This window comes from Hydra vulgaris, chromosome 08, assembly GCF_038396675.1.
Source record: "Hydra vulgaris chromosome 08, alternate assembly HydraT2T_AEP".
NCBI classification, from domain to species: Eukaryota; Metazoa; Cnidaria; class Hydrozoa; order Anthoathecata; family Hydridae; genus Hydra; species Hydra vulgaris.
In genome coordinates, this window is record NC_088927.1 from 59,670,804 (window position 1) to 59,693,223 (window position 22,420).

At 28.6% G+C, this 22,420-nt stretch overlaps 2 protein-coding genes across 2 annotated transcripts in view; one reads left to right on the plus strand and one right to left on the minus strand.

Annotated features, from left to right (window-relative positions):
• The window catches only part of LOC136084024 (uncharacterized), a 44,130-nt gene that overhangs the window by 10,140 nt on the left and 11,570 nt on the right, over nucleotides 1-22,420 (plus strand). Inside the window, exon 2 of the mRNA XM_065804059.1 lies at nucleotides 155-246. The gene's annotated coding sequence lies outside the window, so the exon portion shown is untranslated. The remainder of the gene's footprint in view (nucleotides 1-154; nucleotides 247-22,420) is intronic.
• On the minus strand, nucleotides 2,053-21,759 carry LOC136083503 (uncharacterized). The gene is made up of 8 exons (XM_065802905.1): nucleotides 21,724-21,759; nucleotides 21,112-21,244; nucleotides 9,797-9,958; nucleotides 9,292-9,581; nucleotides 3,234-5,518; nucleotides 2,987-3,124; nucleotides 2,594-2,764; nucleotides 2,053-2,399 (listed from the first exon to the last, which is right to left on the minus strand). The coding sequence occupies exons 1-5, from the start codon at nucleotides 21,757-21,759 to the stop codon at nucleotides 3,623-3,625; spliced, it is 2,517 nt and encodes an 838-aa protein (XP_065658977.1). The 3' UTR covers nucleotides 2,053-2,399; nucleotides 2,594-2,764; nucleotides 2,987-3,124; nucleotides 3,234-3,622.

Genomic DNA, 22,420 nt, shown 5'->3' on the forward strand with positions numbered 1-22,420 from the left:
TGAGCCATAAAGACTTCCAGGTTCAACTTTTCCCCACCTCTAATTTTTTTTCATATTAAGACAAGTGCTGGTTAGATATGTTATTTTTTGTATTGGACAAATCTAAAGTCGATCAGAAGTAACATAAAAACTTATTTTTTTACCCTTTTTACAGCTTCTCCAGTCTGTTCAGCATATGATCCCAAAGAACAACAATTAAACTTTTCAAATGGAAGAATATGACAGACAACTATATGGACTTTCCAGGTAACCTTTAGTTCTGTATATAAATGCATCTTTGCATACTGCTGTAGGTCACAAAATGGTCAATGATCTAAAAGTAGTCTACCAAATAATGTCACAATCCCCATAAGAAGATGTAACTCTGGTGGAGGGACTAAGTGATTAATTTCATCTTCAGCATTTTTGTCTAAATAAACGAGTCGAGGACTAATAACATTTTTAAAATCTTTCATCTCTAGCCGCTTTGCTCTATTTTCAACAAATAAGTTGTATTAATGATCAAAAAAACCTAACGTTCTTGGAGTATCACTTTTTAGGGAACATTCGCCTTCACACCACAAATAGGCATATTTACCTGAATGAGAAGACAAACCAAAGATGCTGTTAGCACATTTTAAGTTAAACGCAAGGTGATATGTAACATTATCCAGATTTAATCTACTCAATTTTTTTGTAAATTTCCATTGTCTTCACAAACATCTTCAACAATAGCAAGAATAAAACACCTTTTAACTCCACTGTCAATGTAAATCTCATTTTTATTAGTTTTATCAAAGACATTTACAATCACTTTAAGAAATCCTTGACCTCCATTAACTGATATACGTATCATACTGGAGAGAGGATCCATTCCTCTTTCAATTAAAATCCCGGTGGGAAATCGGCTAGCGATATTCGTAACGATTAAGACAGCGATTTGGCCACGAGGATCGATAGCTTTTTAAGCTAGCGGATCGCTAGCTACAAGTCGTTACGATAAAGATAGCGATTTGGCCACGAGGATCGTTTGCTACAAAAAATTGCGACTAGCTAGCGACAAGTCGTTACGATAAAGACAGCGATTTAGCCACGAGGATCGCTACCTTTTTAAGTTAGCGGATCGCTAGCTACAAGTCGTTACGATAAAGATAGCGATTTGGCCACGAGGATCGCTTGCTACAAAAAATTGCGACTAGCTAGCGACAAGTCGTTACGATAAAGACAGCGATTTGGCCACGAGGATCGCTAGCTTGATAAGCTAGCGAATTGCTAGCTAAACAAGCTAGCGACCCGCTAGCTAATTAAGGTAGAGAATAGCTAGTGAAAACTCGTAACAATAACTACACTTCTAGGCTAGAAAATATCGGTTAGGCTAGAAGATATTCCTGAAAAAATCGCATGCTATATTTTTCAGGGGAATGAATTATAACCATTGAAATAAGATTGCATTTATAACAAATTACATACAAAATGTAAAAACTGGTTTCAATAAAAAATTATAAATGTTAAAGTCATTATAAAATGTTAAAAGAAAATGTATGAATTATTTTTAAAAAACAAAAAAAGCCATTAACAACTAAATGATTTTGCTTAAATTAAATTAATAATATTAAAAGTTATTTAAAAATATATATGAAGAATAAAATAACTAAAAAAAAAAAAAGATGAATAAATAATAAAAGAAATTTAAAAAATAATTTAACTGGAATCACTACACGAGTCAGTGTTTAATATTCGAATTTTTCTAACAGGACTGTTTAAATCATTTGTTAAAGAAGAATTTCTCTTTCTTGTTGCAAAATATCGATCTTTAGATTTTTTCAAGTGTTTCGCAATTAAGGTAGTCATACTGGATTCAGTGGCAGTTGGAAATAAACAGTAAGCTGCATCAAAAATCAAACTTTCGACTGGTCCTATAAACCTACGCTTTTTATCTGCACCAGTTCGATTGATGCTGCAACATAGCTTGTCTGTTATGCAAGTTTTTAAAGCATTTTTTAAAAAGTCACTAACATTTTTCCCACCAATTTGCTTCATCTTTCTGCAAATGATATCTTTATCATTAGAGTGAATTATTTTTTTTTCTAGTGAATCAAACTCTTCAACTGAATTTGCTGGTAAATAATCTATATTTATATTTTCGTTATTACCATGGTTAGTGTCTAAAAGTGAACGTATGGTACGCATTTCGGTTTCCAACCCACAAACTTTTCTGTACATGGCATTCACTATAAATTGAATGCCTTCAACAGTATTGGGTTCAACGTTTGCTTTCAGAATAAATTTATTTATTTGGTCTATCCCATTTTTTTGAGATGGCAAAGAAAAGGAAGAAGATGAATGCAATAGTGGTTGAATTTGTGAAACAGACTGCAACTCTGATGGAGACACTGTCTGGCAGAGACAGACAGAAGGTTCTAAAACAAGATTAACAATGATTATAAATACTCTTAAATGATATAAAAACTCTATCACTATATTCTAATTATTTTATACTGATTCTTTCATTTAAAAATGGTAACTAAAAAAACAACAAACAAACCATTCAAATGAAACCAAATAAAAATTCTTATTTTCACAAATGGGATAAAAAATTGTTAAAAATGTATACTGAATTGGAATTGGGGAGCTTTGGTGGCTCCCACAACGGCCATGATGGTAAAGACGGTTCTTCAGAAAGGCTTTTTCTTTTCTCTTTCCGTTTTGTAGATTTATAGGAGTTCTCTTGTTTTTTTGATGTATTAAATTCAATTTCTACTTCTGATTCTGCAGTGAGAATATGCTACAAAACAAATAACTTTTTAGTATTTGTACAATTATAGTTTTATATGTACAATAAACGTATACAAAAATCTATATTATCAAGAAAGCCCACCAGAAATCAAAATAAATTTAGATCATAAAAATTAAAGTACCTAAATTAAATATTCAACACATTTTCTGCAATACTTAGTATATTGATTACAATATAAATAATTTATTAAATTGGTTTAAAAACACTCACATTCAATGGTGGAATGCTCTGCCTTTTGGTTTGACCCACACGATCAATAAGTCTAAGTAGTCCGTTTTTAAAATTTTTGTTTACTACAAGTTTTTGAATTTTTTGAATAAGCAATTTCGTATCAATTCTAACTGAAACGTATAAAATAAACAAAAAATACAATTTTGTAAGATTAATTTACTTTTAAAAAATGTTACTACTGAAACACTTTTTATTTTTTAATTCCAACAGGGTATAAAATACTTATCTGTAATATGCATGCCGCATTTATACCATCCTTATGCATTGCCTTTATTTGAAGGTCATCTTCCATTAATGTTTGACCACGAGATCTCCAATCATCCATAGACCAATTTTTTAGTTTCTCTGACATTATTATGTCACAGTTTTTTAATTCCAGAACTTCACTGTCACAATACAAATATACAATATAATTCATCTGAAATAAAACATTTGCAAAATGTAACATAAAAATTATACATTTATTATTTAGAAAATACACAGTTAAAAAAGTATAAAGACTTCAAATGAATTGATATATTTTTAAATCAACACAAAATTTTTTAAAAAATTAAAAAAAAACTAATCAAGTTCTGTAAATAAATTAAAATTATAACCCATAGCAACTTTAAAACTTTAGTTTAATTTGCAGACCAATGGGATAATTAGAAAGTAGTTTTCCCTACAAATAATCATGATACATTTTCGAATCGGTCTAACATTATAAGCATGTGTGCAACTTTTCTGATAATATCCAATTCTAAGGACTTTTGATGAGTACGGAAATGTATAAAGTGGCTTCACATAAGATAAAAGAATTCCAGATATATGTAAACAGTCAAGACTTGTACTAGTGCATAAAACAATGGAACCATCATCAATAACAAAAGCACAATCCGGCAGATCAGTAGAAATCTTTACAGTGTTCAAGTGATTATTAGTTACTGATCGAAGATCATTTAAGCAAACAATTGTGTGTTGAAAAATGTTTCTACCTGTTTTAATTCGTCTTTTTAATAAACCCAACATATTTTCGAATTGAAATGCAGAAAATGAGTCCAAAGGTCCATATTTTACTACAAAAAAAGCTAGATGAATTAACACATGCACATTATAGACCATAGATCTTTTGCTAAATAATATAGGCATAAATTCAACAAATTTTTTAACACACTCAGATGCAATAACATGATAAGCAACATATTCATCAGAAGCCAAAACATACATGCTGAAGTGCAACATAATAAAATGGTCATAATACCGATCTGGCAATTTATCATGTAAGAGAAATGGTCCAAGATATAAAACAAACTGTCGAAATTCAGAGGCTTTCCAGTTTTTAAAATTAACCAAAGAACTAAGTTTTCTGTGGAATTCTGATGGTAAATACTTCCTTATATCATCGATTTCAGCCGATAATTTACTCAGTAAATGTTGTGAAAGTCTACAAGATAAATGCAGAAAAGGTACTTTAGTGAAATAATATGTGCATAACTTTTTCACCACACCTTGGAGTACCAGATGCATATATTCTGGAGGACATGACGATTGCAGTCCACTTAATTGAGGAATATTCAAAAGAGGTGAAGGGCCATGCTGATTATTTTCTGATATACTTTTGTAACTTTCATCAGAACGTGGTGTACAATTCTGATCTGTAAAAATAATACGATTGTAACAATACTCACCTTTGATATTACAGTACCCACATCCGTAGTATGCATTGTGATTAAAAATATTTTGAGCAAATGAACGTGCAGGGGTATCGCAGATAAAATCAACATCAGAAATAACCATTTGTTGTCCATTCAAATCAAAAGGAACACTTAAAATTTGCAATTCATCAACCAGTTGTTTAAGATAAAAATTCAAATTTGGTTTTTCTACACAACAGTGCAATGCTACAGGAAGTGCACCAATATGATTATAATCCCTAAATGACATTAGAATTGGCCAAAATGATAATTTAGAAGATTTAAAAACAGGCAAACCATCTAAATTAAAAAACAGTCGTAATTTTACTATGCCACTGTTGCCATCTTTATTTTTTAAACTTAATTGTAAATTACGCTGGTCCATGCAATACAATAAATTGTCTTTCACGCCAATATATGACATCAAATTTTTTTTTTCAATTCTTTTTACCCAATTTTTAGACTGGTTGTAGGTTATTGACTTAGCTTTAAGTGTAGTAACAGATAATGGCAAAGTTTTATCATAATTGATGTTTAATAACTTTAAAAGAGCTTCCATAGCATTTCTAGTCAGATTATATCTTAAATAAAAGTCCAAAAGCTTTTGATTTATGTCGTAGATTTTTGATGTCATGCTAATGTCATTGTCCTTATCAGATGACTCATCTGAACTAATTACGTCGCTAGACTCAAATGAAATATCATTATTACAACTTGCATCACATTCATAATCATTAATTATTTTATTTTCAACTGCTTCAATGTTAGCATCTTCAATTAAAGATGCTCTAGCATTTTCAAAACTTTTTCGACGAGCTGTTCTTAACGACCTGATGAACTAAAAATGTAATTTTTATATTTGATAATGCTTTACATATATGTAAAGCAATATCAAAAGAGTAGACTACACACACACAAACATATATATATATATATATATATATATATATATATATATATATATATATATATATATATATATATATATATATATATAATACATGTATTTTATATATATATTATATATATTATTATTACATATATTATAATATATGTTATATAAAAATAATAAAAGTTAGTTAAAAGTAATATAAAGCAATATAATATAGGTAAAGTATTATCAAAAAAATAAACTAAACTTATATATATATATATATATATATATATATATATATATATATATATATATATATATATATATATATATATATATATATATATATATATATAAATTTAGTACTGATATGATATTTATGATATTATATATATAAAAAAGATCTTATTTATATATATATATATATCTCATAAATTGTATATATATATATATATATATATATATATATATATATATATATATATATATATATATATATATATATATATATATATATATATATATATATATATATACACAACATCATAAATATCCTATGAGATATAGAGTAAAATGGGTTAAAACTGAATAGCAAGGGAAACACTTATGGAATGGTAATTAATTTTCGTTAAAAATGAAAGCGTTTTGAAAAAATATGGCGAATATTAGGGTTTTTAATGGGATTTTTTACAACTTTGACTTCGAATTAGAGCACTTTCCGTTGATTTTTAGGTCTACGTTTTTATATTTTTCTGAATCAGCATAAAATTCTCTATCATAATCCATCATAAAAAAAAAAAAAGGGGGGGGGGGAAACTGCAGTAGCGCCACACTTATGAAAATCTTTTAACTTTGATTACATTAGGTTTTAAAAATTATTTTAGTTCTTTATTATAAAGAATTTTGTGCTGTTTCTAATGACATAAAATAAACAAAAATCAATTGTCAATAGTAAACTGACTGCGCTTATCTATCTTACCAACATCTTTTTTCACAAGTCTGGAACAGCGCGCCGAAACTACAACTGTATTAAAACAGTTCGACTTAAAGGCCGGGTGAATAAAAATGAGCAATTTTTTATCAAGTTTTTATTAAAGTAAAATTGACCAATTACTAAGTATACTGCTTACCTTTACGTAAACAAAAATATAACGAAAGCTCCTAAAGTTTTTATTCACGTAAAACTGACCAATTACTGATTAAAAGCAATTTGTGTAGCTGGCTACAAGATAGCCACAAATCAATAGCTAGTTGATAGCTACATATCGCAGTTTTTAATAAAGAGATTGTATTATAATTGCTCATCTTTATTCACACGGCCTAAAATCAGTAGCTAAAAAGCTGCGATATGTCGCAATCAAATCGATTTTAGAGTCCTATTTACAGTAGCAACCAGACAATCTCTAATGGCCTTATTATAAAAGGACAAAAATAGACTTCGACAAAGCACTAATTGCAACAATTTTAATTACAACTATCAAAAATGAATTGTCTATAAAAAATGTTTGTCTTTCTAGACAATCATTTTAAAAACGGACACTAAATGAACAATCTCGATTTTTTAATGAGGTATAGAAGATCTATTTAATATATAATTTGGACTTATAACGAGTAATTAAATTTTCACTGCAGCATCGTTTCAAAAACTGAAAACGAGCACAAAATTAAAAATACAATTTTTCTAACAGAAGTTCATTTTTTAATTTTTTGTCCAGCGTTTGCTGTTGATTAAAAAGTTAATGTCTATTTAAAAACCTCAAAATGGACTATTTTGTGCTCAATTGAAGTTCATTAATTACTCAGTTCAGTTGTTTTTCAATTCTCAGTGAATGTGCGTGAAAATTTATTTTTAAAATGCCCTCTCCAGTTTGGGATTACTTCAAAAAAGTTAAAGGTAAGTTTATCATTTAAAAAATCTAATCAATCCTGATTTTCTTAACATTCTATCCTCAGACTGTGAATCTGACTATGATTGGATCTAAATTTTGGAAAATCAACTATTTGTGTAAACATTATTGTCATATTCCGTCCTAAAATTTGTCACCACTTTAAATTTGTCACCATAAAAGTAATTTTTACCATGAAACAAAATTCAAATATAATGTATCGTATATTTTTTTTTTTGTTTCTAAGGGATTTTTTGGATAATTCAGATTTTATTGGCAAAAATCAATATTTCTGGTTTTATGAAATCAATTAAATTTAGACAAAATCATAGACACCAAATAGACAAAAAATTATGCTTTGTAGACTTATGAAGTGAAAATTATTTTTTAACTGAGCAATCTTAGGACACCATCAAAAATTTGATAGACACAACAAGGACAAAAAATTAAACATTTGTTGTGTCCATTACAACATACAGAATTGTCTATGTCTGTGTTGTAAGTTTATCCATAGACTAGTCTGGTTACTAATTTACAGAACAAATAAATGAAATGTAAGTTACCGTTTCAACTTGGCCCATCCGTTTAGAGCTTTGAACAATTCTGGTGCATTCCGAATCATCTGAAGATATTTTAGATGCCATATTTGATATTGATATTGATATTTTAAAAACGATATGAATCGTAGTGAGATAGTGTAAAAAATGAAATAGCGATAAAATTGCAGGCTATGTATAGCAAATTTGAATATGACAAGTTAAGTCGTTAGAGAAATTACGCCAAAAATCATAAAAGTTGTGTAAATTTATATTGCGTAATTCGGAAGTATGTAAATTAACACTTTTAGACTCGTTTCTTTATCGACGCACTTTTATGATACGCAATTTAATCATAATTATGATTAAATTGCGTATAATAAAAATGATACTTTTATACTCGTTTTTTTACCCACTTACTTTAATGATACGTAATTTATTCATATGTTTGATTAAATTACGTATCAAAAAAGTGCGTGGGTAAAAAAACGAGTCTAAAATTGTTAATCAACATACTTTAGTATTCTGCATTACGGAACACCATGGTGTTGCGTATATGTCACAGCTTATTTCCAGGGACTTTATTACGATATCTCAAATACTAGATATCGTGTCTATATTAACTATAGGTAATATATAGATATCGTGTCTATATTAATTATAGGTTAATATAGGAGCGATATGTAGTTTTTGAGATATATCTCGATATCGTAATAAAGTCGCTGAACAAAAGCTACGATATTTAGTTATCAACTAGCAATCTATTTCTGGCTATCTAGTAGCCAGCTAGACAAACGCGATATGTAGCTAGCGTCATATCTTAATACAATCGCTTTCTTAAAAATTGCGATATGAAGCTATCAACTAGCTATCGATTTGCGGCTATCATGTAGCTAGCTACACAAATACGATATGTAGCTAGCGATAAATCGTTATTAAATCGATAGCTTAAAAGCTGCGATATGTAACAATCGAATAGCTATTGATTTATCGCTATCTAGTAACCAGCTACACCAATACGATATGTAGCTAGCGTCTTTTCGTAATAAAATCGCTTTCTTAAAAACTGCGATATGAAGCTAGCGACATATCGTTACAAAATCGACATGTTTAAAGTTCAATTATTTTCATAATTATAATAGATCCAACACTAAAAATCGAATTTTTGAAGATGTTAAAGACATTACGAAAGAATAAAATAAGAAAAGAAAAATCGCTAGAAAATCGCTATAAAGCTAGCTAGTCGCTCGCTAGTCGTTAGCTCACTTCCCACCGGGATACTAAGAATAAATTCAGAAGTGTCATAGATGAATACTACATGTCTTGTTACAATTTCATCATTCCAAATAAAGTTCTCTTGTTCTATTTTATATTTAGATTCAATTTCTTCTTGTAATGATGTCATCATACTAATTACATTATTCTCCACATCAGTAGATGATCCCAGATTCTTACGGAGACTTGATATCAGTTTTTTTGTTTTATTTTTTGTCAATTCCAAAACAGAAGTTAATTCCATCACTGTTTGATATGATATCTGATTAAAAAACTTTCTAGAAGATTTATTGTCTTTAGTTCCAACAGTTAAAGTTAACGGATTTCCACCTTAAAGATAAAGTATAATTAATTACATGTATCTTTAACCTACCCCTACTCTAAATTTACAATGCAAACATTTTGAAAAAATTGTTAGCAACCTATACAATTGCTTAGTTACAAAAGCCTCATATCTACTGAGTGTTTTATATGTGCATTTAAGTTTTATCTAAACATATAAACTCTTTTTAATTATTTAAAAATAAAAATAAAAACTTAAACACCTGTAGATATTTTAAAAGACTGGCCTCTCTTAATGTCTTCTCGCTCCATTTTGTTTTTTATTATGCCTGAAGCAACTTGCTCACATGATGTGGGATCAAGAGTTTCTGCCAAATTAATTAAATTCAAAACAGCCTGACTAGAACAACAGTTGTTATGACATCCTAATTATGACAAAAATAAAATTTACTTCTAATTTTTAATACTTAAAATACTAACTCTTTTGATTGACTTTAGATTTGTTCTGCACTTGAAAAAGACTTACACAAACTGCATTTACTTTAAAAGAAAAAAAATTAGAGGTGGGGAAAAGTTGAACCTGACGGTCTTTATGGCTCACAGTGTATAGTGGACCTTTTCTCAGGAATAAAATAGTACAACCTAATTTTGTTTTTTTATCTAAATTAATGTATTCCCATTTCACACAATCTATAAAAAAAATTATTTTTTTATCAAAAAATATTCTCGATTTTTTTTATTTTTTCAAAAATATTTTTAGTTGTTTTGCTGTATATTGATCAGTTATTTTTTATTGTGAGTTTTACTTCTGAAGTATGTACAGTATTTCATATATATATATATATATATATATATATATATATATATATATATATATATATATATATATATATATATATATATATATATATATATATATATATATATATATATATATATATATATATATATATATATATATATATATATATATATGTATATATATATATATATATATATATATATATATATATATATATATATATATATATAAATAAATATATATATATATATATATAACAAATAGAAAATCCACTTAATCTTTTTTCTCAAAATGTTTTTATTAAAAACAATATAATTACCAAAAAATTTCTTTATACCATCTACTATCTATGGTTAGAAAAATACCATATATGGCTAGATAAAAGATTATTGGAAAAAACTTAGTCTCGTCTAGGAACCCGATAGTAAGACATGATAATAAAAGTTTTATGATAAATAAATATAAAGACTTGATAGATAAAATATTTACACCTGAATTCATAATTGAGTCAGCATCTTTTACTCTAAATAAAAATAATTTCATATTCGACAAACAATTATTTCACCAAATAACTGGTACAGCTATGGGTACAGATTTTGCACCAGATTATGCATGTCTTAGTATCGGGTTCCTAGAAAAGACTAAGCTTTTTCCAATAATCCTTCCTCAGTATTTTCTAACCATGAAGTAGATGATATAAAAAAATTTTATTTTAGATATATTGATGACGGTTTTATAATTTGGCCAAAACATTTTGACATCAGAAAATTTGAAATTTCTTTAACTAAATTAAATGACTATATTGGGTATACAATAGATTTTGGCAAGGAATTTATAAAAAATGATAGCACATACAGTGTAATTAACTTTTTAGAAATTGCAATCATTCTTAAAAATGATAATAAAATTCAAACAGACACCCATGACTATTTAAACACCCATGACTATTTAAACTATAACAGTCATCATCCATTTCACATTTAAAAAAATATTCTTTATAGTTTAGCAAAAAGAATAATTTTTTTTACATCTGATTATGAAATCGAACAATTACGCCTAATAGAACTTTAGTCATGGTTAAAAGATTGTGAATACCCTGATGGAATTATAGAAAAAGCATTTCATAATGCTAAACTACAAGGACCAGCACCGCAAAACTAATCTTAAGAAATGTTTCCTTTAGTGACAACATTCTATAGTAATCTCAATTGTCAACCTTTAATAACAGAAGTTAACCTTTTGCTCAAAGTATCTTATAATGAAAGAATTAAAAATGTTTTTTCTAATATTCACCCGGTATTAGCCATTAAACAACCTCCTAACTTACTAAGAAGACTTACTTCTTCAAATAATGAAGTAACTAGTGAGAAAATTCACATGTTATTACAGTTATTACATGTTATTATGCAAAAAACATTTTGATGTGTAGATATTATCTTCACTCATTCTTCAATGTGAGGCAACACATAACTCTGGATTCATCCATACATTTATTATAGTAGTTAAACTTTTTTCATAACAAAACCATATATTGAAGAAACATATAAATTTTCAAAAGTGGCACTAAGACACTACAGCTCCAAGTAACTGACTTAAGCTTGGTGCTTGGTAAAGATATTTTTCACATTAGATGGTGATTTAACAATGTATCAATGTTGCTAAGGTCTGAAATTTCTGTCAAAGAGGACTGAGGAAGGAAATTTAGGGACCCGGAAAAAGGTCATATATATATACATATATATATATATATATATATATATATATATATATATATATATATATATATATATATATATATATATATATATATATATATATATACAGTATCGGACAAAACGAGTGCAACCAAATAATGCTAATTTAGTTACTTTATATAAAAGTGCTGCATTTTTTAATTTAGAGAAATAACTATGTAACTGTTTAGAGACAAAGTTCTTCAAGTTTTATTCATCACAAAGTGCATTATTTATACACGAAAATTAATAAATTAATCAAAAGTATTAAAAAAAGTTGATTTCCTTTTGGACAAAACAAGTGCAACTCGACAAAATGTTGAGCGAGCTGTATTTCGCTATCAATATTTCGTGGCGAATCCTTTGTTGTCGATCACAGCCTTGCATCTTCGAGGCATAGATTTGATCAGGTGATCAATGAAACTTTGTGGAATCGTTGCCCAGGCCTTTTGGATTTGTTCAAACAGTTGATCCTTATTACGAACACCTTCACGATTAATTCTGCGGTTGACGATCTCCCACAGGTTCTCGATAGGGTTGAGATCCGAAGATTGAGGCGGCCAATCCATCACCGATAGGTGGTTGTCTTGAAACCACTGCTTGACTACTTTTGCAGTGTGTTTCGGATCGTTGTCTCGCTAAAAAACCCAGTTTATTGGCATATTCCATTCAGCATGAGGTAACACAACATCTTTTAGGATATTTTTATACATGAAACGGTCCATTATTCCATCATTTCGATGTATTGGACCTAGACCGTTAGCAGAAAAACACCCCCAGACCATTACAATGCCTACACCACGCTTTACAGTCTCATGGCAGTAACGTAAATCGAGGCGTTTTCCAGCCGGTCGACGTACACGGCAAATGCCATCGCTCCCAATGATGTTGAACTTCGATACATCACTGAACAGGACAGTTCGCCATTTCTGCACATTCCATTCAATATGAGATGTAGCAAACAGGAGTCTTTTCTTCTGGTTTTTTAGTGAAATCAGCGGTTTCTTTGCAGGGCGTCGAGAAAACAATCCGGCTTCAACAGCACGTCGTCTGATTGTTCGGTCCGATACAGGCAGCTCTAATTGCTTTTGTATCTCGACTGATGATATCCGGGGATCCTTCTTGACGGATCTGATGATCATAGAATCCTCTCTAGAAGTGGTGGAACGCGGTCTTCCACCTTTGTTATCTGCTGCTAAATGCCCCGAAGAACAATATTTGGAACATAGTCTTAATACGGTCCATTTTTTCACGCGATATTTATCACAAATACTTTTTTGTGACATTCCACTTACGTAATCGCCAATAATTTTCTTTCTTAGTTCCAATCAAAGACTGTCGGGAACCATTTTTGCACTTGAAGTTATAAAAATAATAAAATAAATAACCACGCTTCTGAAGGCTTACCGTGTTACATTTACCTTGTGATGATACAATAATGCTTTGTGGAACACAATGTCTTGGTTGGATGTGGACTGTATTGATGTAATAAAACACTTGTTGTATTTCACTTCTTGTATTGATGTTCTTTGATAAAACACTTTGATAAAACTCACTTCGATAAACTGTCTTGATAATACTGACTGATTGACTTCCATATACTGACTGAATTACATGTCAATTTACATGTCTCTTATATAGTAAAATGAACCTGTGTGAACCTGTTCTGGAAAATTCTAGACGCTTCTTTTCGATGCTTCTGGAAGCTTCTGGATGCGTTTGGATGCTTCTGAATGTTTCTGAATATTTCTGGATGCTACTGGATGTTTCTGGATATTTCTGGATGCTACTGGATGCTTCCAGATGCTTCTTCTGGAAACTTCTGGAAGCTTCAGCATGCTTCTGGAAACTTCTGGAAGCTTCAGCATGCTTCTGGAAACTTCTGGATACTTCCTTTAATTATTAAAAATCTTCCGTGACGTTGACACGGACCAGACTTAAGAAAATAAAACAAACCAAAAAAGTTGCACTTGTTTTGTCCGCTGCAAAATGGCACTTGTTAACGAAATTCTGCCTGTGTGCTGTCACCTGTCAGCTGATTGCTCATGTCATGGCATGCTATGACTCCAGACTCCTGAACTGTTTGCTGTGGTAGTATAGTTCGTTTCGTTTTTATGACATGTAAAATAAGGAACACTTTTTAGCATTGTTCGATGTTGGTTGCAAATGTTTTGTCCAATATTGTATATATATATATATATATATATATATATATATATATATATATATATATATATATATATATATATATATATATATATATATATATATATATATTATATATACTGCAGTGTAATATATATATATATATATATATATATATATATATACTGCAGTGTAATATATATATATATATATATATATATATATATATACTGCAGTGTAATATATATATATATATATATATATATATATATATATATATATATATATATATATATATATATATATATATATATATATATATATACATATATATGTTGGAAAGTTGATTTGAAATTTTTAATAGTAATCTTAATAAGTAATTCAATATCATAATATACCATTCGCAAATAATTTATTTATATCTACTTCTTTTATGTTTAAACGCACGAAATAATTATGCAGTAGCATTTTGAGTATCATCAATTTGATAAAGTTTGAAAACGTTTTGATTCAAACCACAACATCGTTTGAGTAAAAAAAAAGAAAAAGAAATGTCCGGCATCTAGATTACCCCCTATATCCGTGCCTGCATGCATGTTATTTTCAATAACAACAACTTAATTTTTCTTTTCACAGTTGGTCTGCCTGAGCCCAAACTAACTATGCCCCCCACTCCTCGTTACCCCTACCCCGCTGGATTTCAAAAGATTCCAGGCATCGGATAGCAGACATTGCAGCCTAACATTTCTGATCGGCGTACATGTTTAAGAGACTTCTGGATTGATAAAGAGTTGTCATACTGTTGACTACCATGTTGAAGAGAAATGTCTGAGCACAGATCATTGTGAAACTCTACTAATGGCATTAGTCCAAAGGATTGAAGTCGGAGAAAGAAAGGATATAACGATTTTTCGAGAGCATTAAAATAAATACGATTTAACCCATGTTAAAACAGTGTCCAGTAACTTAAGTTTATTTTTTTAGCTGTAAGGAGAACAACTAGATAAGAAATTTTTTTAAATGTTTTTATAAAGTTGATACTAATACATCCAATACACCGACCTGAAGATAAGAGTTTTTTTAAGGTTCAAATAACCATAATTAATAGAGCATTAATTGTACCGTTATAAGAACCAGGCACAAAAGAAAATTGAAAAGGATTAAAATTTTTCCGAAGGCAAGGAACCATTCATTGCCTGAGGGCGATCTTCTCTAACATCTTTGCAACGCTGAATTTTCTTTTAGAAATGTTCCACGATTCGGCATGCAACAGCTTAATAAAGTCCAGCAAAATTGTACAGTCATCAGAGCGGCCCAGAGGGCTGAGCTTTTTTTACAATGTTATACAGTTCGAATACTTTAGAAGCAATGTTATCGAGAGTGTTATACCCACGTGTGGAAAATGGTATAAGTTGACTGAGCGAAATAGAAATTAAAAAAGTGTTATAACACTTTCGGAGATTCTTAATGTCGCCACACAGTATAAGTCTCTAAAATACATCAAGATTTTGATCAATCAGAGCTTATTACAATTTTAAAGTTTTTAGATGGGTAATGCCCAAAACGGATGATAAACGGCAATGAAAAGCGCGTTTATGACTGGAAAACTGACTGCAAGAATATTTGTTTTCAACAAATAAGGAACTTTCACTTTAAATTGACAAAATTCAATGATAGAACGAAAATAAATTGCCAGCCGATCGCCGTGTTTATTTCTCACAGAGCTCCTTTCTCAAGACTGAGACTAGTAGCAAGGGCAAGGTTTTTTTTATGTTTTTTATATGTATTATACTTTCAGGCATTGTCCAAACTCTAAACTTAGGTATGTTTATGTTTATATTAACACAGGTCAGACATTTTGAAACTCCCAAATAATTTTATCAATTTTATTTACGAAACCAGTAGGGTATATACAAAACTGCAAATATGAAAATCCTGCAGGTGGCACATTTTCTGAAAAGGGATTCAAAAGGGGTGAAAATATGAAAGTTTCATGTTCAAGAAAGGTAGCATATCTTTATGCTACCTTACATGCTTTGCAAAAAAATGTTTTTTTTTTTTTTTAAATTTTGGTTATATAAAAATAATTAAGAGCATTAAACTCAAAAAAGACAAATAAAAAAATCAAAAAATTATTTTTCTAAAGTTTTAAAATAAACGAATTTTTTTTGATAGAATTTAACTTTTTTTAATGATCATTAAACGTTTTTTTCCCCTTGCCTCCAAAAACAAAAAGTTAAGATATTACAAAAACATTATCCAAATGTTTATTTTACTTTCATTTGATACAGGTGTCCTGAAATTTAGGCCTATTTTTTTCTCAGGCTTTTATCAAATTTTTTTGTCTTTGCAGAGCCGACGAGACGGATTTTGAAGTGGTGGGACACAATCGTCAATTTCTTAAGTAAGTCAACATCACACTGAGGTTTTTATTTAAGTACTACAATGGGTTAATGAATACAAGAAAAATTTAAAAAAAGTAAAAATTAATTAACAATAAAGGATTATACTAAGTTTACTTACTTCTAAACAGTTCAAAGTAAATGCTGAAAGCTATCTTTAAAATCTTGGATCAGCTTGTGATACTGTGCATCTAGTAATTCAATAAATGTATTAAACTTAACTCTGTCAAATTTACTTCATGTATTAAGTAAATAAAACAGTTCTATTGGAATTATTAATGCAAGACTGTCTGCATTTTTTAATAATGCTCTTTAAAAATGAACCGTCACATGTAAAACTTCTTTTATAAGCTAAACAACATTCTAAATAAAAATTAATTGAACAAATATTAAGTCTTGCATAAACAAGCTTTTCATTAGACTTCAAATATCTAAAAACTAGTAACCTTAGGTTTTGTTATGTTTCTTAGGAAAGCCTGCATCTGCAAACTGGGTGGAAACACTCATTTTAATCTAAATTTTAATTGTTTTTCAATTTATACTGCAAGGTTGCAATGTGTTTCTTGCATATCTTTACAGAACGCCAATGTGAGAACAGAATTTACTTCAGAGTAAGTTCCCTTCTCATTACTATCATGTGATCAGTGCTGATTTGGGCTAAACTGATTTGCAATAACTTTCATTGAACCTCCGTCTAAGTTCATTTTTATTTATTCTTCTCAAAGTTCATAGTTATTATAATTCATCAATGTGTTAAAAATCAAAAACCTCATTCTAAATCTATGTTAACTCTGATAAATGTATTAAAACAATTTATAATATCTTCATCATAAGCTAAATCTCTTTTTACATATGCTTGCTTTTTATCCTCCGAGGAAACATTTTCTAAATTCTAGAAATCTTTGTTTTATTATCCAATTTCTTTTCGATGTTGCTTTAAAACTTGCCTTCACTTTTTCTGAAGGTCTTCGATATTGCTTTAAAACTTGCCTTCACTTTTTCTGAAGGTCTTCGATGTTGCTTTAAAACTTGCCTTCACTTTTTCTGAAGGTCTTTGATGTTGCTTTAAGACTTGCCTTCACTTATTCTGAAGGTCTTCGATGTTGCTTTAAGACTTGCCTTCACTTATTCTGAAGGTCTTCGATGTTGCTTTAAGACTTGCCCTCACTTATTCTGAAGGTCTTCGATGTTGCTTTAAGACTTGCCTTCACTTATTCTGAAGGTCTTTAAAAATTAAAATTAAAATTAAAATTAAAAATAAAATTAACAACTAGCTTTGATATAAAAATAATAAGAGACTTTGGAACCTTTTATATAGTTTGCAAAAATGTTTAGAAAAGCAAAAAAAGTTTCAAATATTTACAAAGAAAAAGATTTTCAATAAATTACACCAGTGGAAAACAATTTGATCCTGAACCTCAACAATATTCTTATTAAAATCTTATTTGTTTTACAAATAAGATATTAGTATCTCGTTTGTTTTTTAAATGAGATTTTAATAAGAAACATTCTCGTTATTTTGTTAATTTTTTTCATTTAATAGAGGTATTAAATGAAAAAAATTAACAAAATTTTTTTGTTAATTTTTTTTCATTTAATATCTCTATTTAAAAGAGAAGTTGCTAGATTCTTTCATTCTTTCTCACGGAAAGCGTTTATGACGTACACCTTAACTAATAACTTGAAAACATTTTTTACAGATCCTTAAGGTAACTTGCAGACATCAATCTTACCTGAAGTAAGATTGATGTCTGCAATCAAATCTAAAAGCTTAATTTCTGACCTGTGTCAAATGAGAATGTTTTCCAAAAAGTTTCAGTAAAAGTTCTAAAGTAGCCAAAGTACTAAAACAGTTTCGGAAAAGTTGTGGTTGGTAGGACTAGATTGTATGTTAATTTCAATGATTGAAATCTAAATCATAGATCGTGAAAAAATTTCAATAAAAAAATCTTGCGTTTCAGTTACGCTTAGAAGGAGTTACAAAGTATGACTTCAGTCAAACAAAGATTTCTAAACGTTTCTAATAGAATATTTAATACTATAATATATTTATAGAATAATCGAATATTTATAGTCAACAAAGTTTATTTTTGTATCTTAACCTTTTGTACATACAAAATGAAATTTTTTTTTAAATTTTCAGTAAAAGCTATTAAATCGGTTATTAAAAATTTTCGATTGTTCCAATTTAGATTTTACTGATTATTTCTCTTTTTTTTATATGTATCAAGCATAAATATGTATCAAGTATAAATATGTATAAAGTAATTTTACTGACATTTATTTGCAATTTCTCTTTCAAATTAATTTTTTTTATTTCAATATTTAAAACGATTATTTTAGAATTTTAATTGATTCATGTTCCCAATTTGTCTATTTATTAAAAATAGTTCACAAAATCAAAATTTAATTTTTTAAGATTTTAAAACTATTTCTAATTATTATTCATTAAACTTTTGTAACGGCTAAATACCAAAATGCAAAAATGTCTCATTTCAAAGGTAAATTTTATTAGAATTGTTGATTAGTTAAGGTATCCTCGAACATTTGGTTCCAAATGGGCATCTGTTTTTAAAAGTTACGTTTTAAATCTCTTTTAAACCTCTTATAAACGTCTTTCAAACATTCTAGCGTAAAACAACGTTTAAAAAACGTTTAAAAGACATTTAGAATGTTTTTTTTAAACAAATGCCCTAATAAGGGCATTTTCATATCAACATTAAAATACCTCACTTAACACTATAGTGTTTAGTGAGGTATTTTAATATGTTGCGCAACATTTGATGAACAACTAAATAAAACCAAAAGCATTAGATATATAAATATTTAACTTAATATTATTTAGTATTTTACTTAATTTTTTATTACAAATGCAACATCTTATAATGGTGATATTTGTTGATAAATACCAATATTACAAACATTTCAGTTTATTTCTTGACTGCGTTTATTAAAAACAAGAAAATGTTTAATTTAAGTAAAACTTGTAAAGGAACGTTTTATTCGCATATTTTTTTTTTATTTTCAATTTACAATTCCAAAATTAGAATATATGAAATAATAAATATTTTCAAAACTTTAAGTTTCATACTATTGCAACCATCAGGTGAAATTAACTAAATAATAAATTCACGACTTTAAGTTTAATGCAATAGCATAAAACTTCAAGTTAAACTTTTCTACATATGTATTATTTTATAGTTCTGACTCAGTTCATCAAGTACTTTCTTGATAGGATATGCACTTAAAAACGGAATCAATACAAGCACATACATACTTTTCAGCTTCAAATAAGTGCTATTCAAAAACAATCAAGGTCTGATTGACCTTTTTTATTTTATTTTAATAACAAAAAAAAAAACAGAACTACCACGCATCAAATATTAAAAAATATTTCTATATTATTATCTTTAATTTAATTAGAATACAATAAAAGTGACAAAAATAAGATTAAAAAGGCGTGCAAAAGTATTAGCGCACTTACAATTATTCAAAGGTTCTAAAAAAAATAATATTTTGTATGATACCTTTGTTTTTATGGCATGTCAAGATTCTAAACGGCATGGAATCTATAAGATTTTTGATTAGTACTTGTGGCACGGTATTCCACAACGCTCGCATTTGAGTCTTGATCTGTACCAAGATATTGGGCTTGCTTTTTTGAAAGCCAGTTAGTAAAAAAATTTCAAAATTGCATTAACAAAATTATGTGTTTAAAAGCATATCAGTTGAAAAAAAGTGGCAAATTGTTTGCATGCACAAAAGTGGTCTCAGCACATCGGAGAAATTGGATGTAAGCTCGAGATCAGCGAAGCGTTAAAACAACGCTCAAAAACTATAAAGAGTTTAGCACAGTCCAAGACAAAAGTCGCTCTTTACATTCTAAAATAATGTCAGAAAGGAACGAAAATAAAGCAATTATTCTCGCTAGACGTAATCCAAACATGAGCATAGCTGAAATCGTCTTGAATACATTAATGGGTGTACACCATGTTAGCCGATCAACAACTAATAAGCTGATAAAGATAAACTACATATAGAAAACACTAGTGAGTAAGGATTGATATCAAAAAACTTGAACATATTATTTATTGAGAAAATAAGTTTCTTCTGTTTATACTAAAAAGTAGGAAAATTTATATATTAATGTATTATTATCATCAAATAAATCTATATTTGATGATGCGACCCTCTTTAAATATTAGTGTAACTTTGGCTATCTTCATTTGGTCTGGAAATACTACTTGTTTGATTGACGATTGAACCAATAAAGACCTGAAAGATTTAAGTTTTTATGATCTCGTAGGAACCAATTATTAGCATTTTATAAGCACATTCAAACTTTTGAATGGAAAGTTTAAAGTTATTTATTTTATAATCGTGTTAGTTATCATTGGAATATTTTTTGCTAAGTTTGGACCAACAGTTACATAAAAGATATTTATTTAATTTGCCATTTCTATAAAAAAATCATCATTGGCCAGGGTGATTTTAACCTCTTCCTCCACAAACATAAAAGGCTATTTTCAACTTATAGTCAGTTTTTTTAAAGAATATAGTCGGCATTTGACACAGTTTAGTCGGTATATTTTTAGTTTTGACAACCTTTTTGTTTTGAGAAGGTATAATCTAAAAAAAAAATGTAGAAATTTCTACCTTAGGATATGTATTATAACCTTAGTAAGGTATAATTTTTTTCCCTCCAAGGTAAAAAATTATACCTTTAAAGTAGAAAATTATATGACAAATCATTGTTTTTCTACCTTAGAATGTAGAAAAATATACCTAACTAAGGGTATATCACAAATTGTTCTGTTATTTAAACCTTTTTAAGGCATTCATTAAAGTGTCTGTTGTCATACTGTTATCCATTAAAGTAGCTGACTTTAAAGTTACTCTTGTTGGTTGTTGCTTGATTATTTAAAAATAAGTTCTCAAAAACGACATAATAATTACATTTTAAATGGCAAAACAAATTATTGTTTGATTATTGTCAATATTAAAACTGTGCCTGGTAACACAAATGATAAAAAAAACGCACTTGTCGCGTATATAATTAATTTATAAGTCATAAATATTAATTTATAAATGAAGTTGTCCGGAGCTACCATCCAAACATGTGTCGGGTACCTTTCATACCTCATTTACTGTATATTTTTTTTAAACCAATCCAAAAAGTGAAAAACAAAATAGTTTTTTTCAGAAAAGTAGATAAAATTTTTATCATAAATAAAAAAAGGTAGCTACAAAAAAAAAAAAAAAATACGGTAATCAGTGAATCAAACATGATAATACATTGTTATTTTGATGGTAGAAAACGATGCCTTGCATTCTTATCTAATCGCTTTGGAACTTTGGGGTAGATATTTTGCACGTTTTAAATTCGCTAAAAGAATGTTTTTATGATACTCAAAATCAAATGGCTCTTTTAGTTTTAGCTGTACATCAAATGCCTGGAACCTGGACCCGACTTTCACTTACAACTGAGATATGTGTTATGAAGTTTGTGATACAATTCAGACGGGAGATAAGTGTTGATATAAGATATAACTTAAAGTGAAAGCTAAGTGGTGCGATATAATTAAGTTGAGTGTTTTTTTCATTTGTTTTTATTTATAACAAAATATTTTTGAGCTTTGTAAAGTTTAATTTGTTTTGAAGTATTCTATGAAAGTTTTTAATTAGTATCTTATTTATTATGTATCTAAAGTTTTTTATCTAATCAATATCCAGCAAACATTGTTTTAGCGGATTTGCAGTGGATCCATATAGAGATTTTTTAGCAGTTCATTGGAGTTTTGCTCA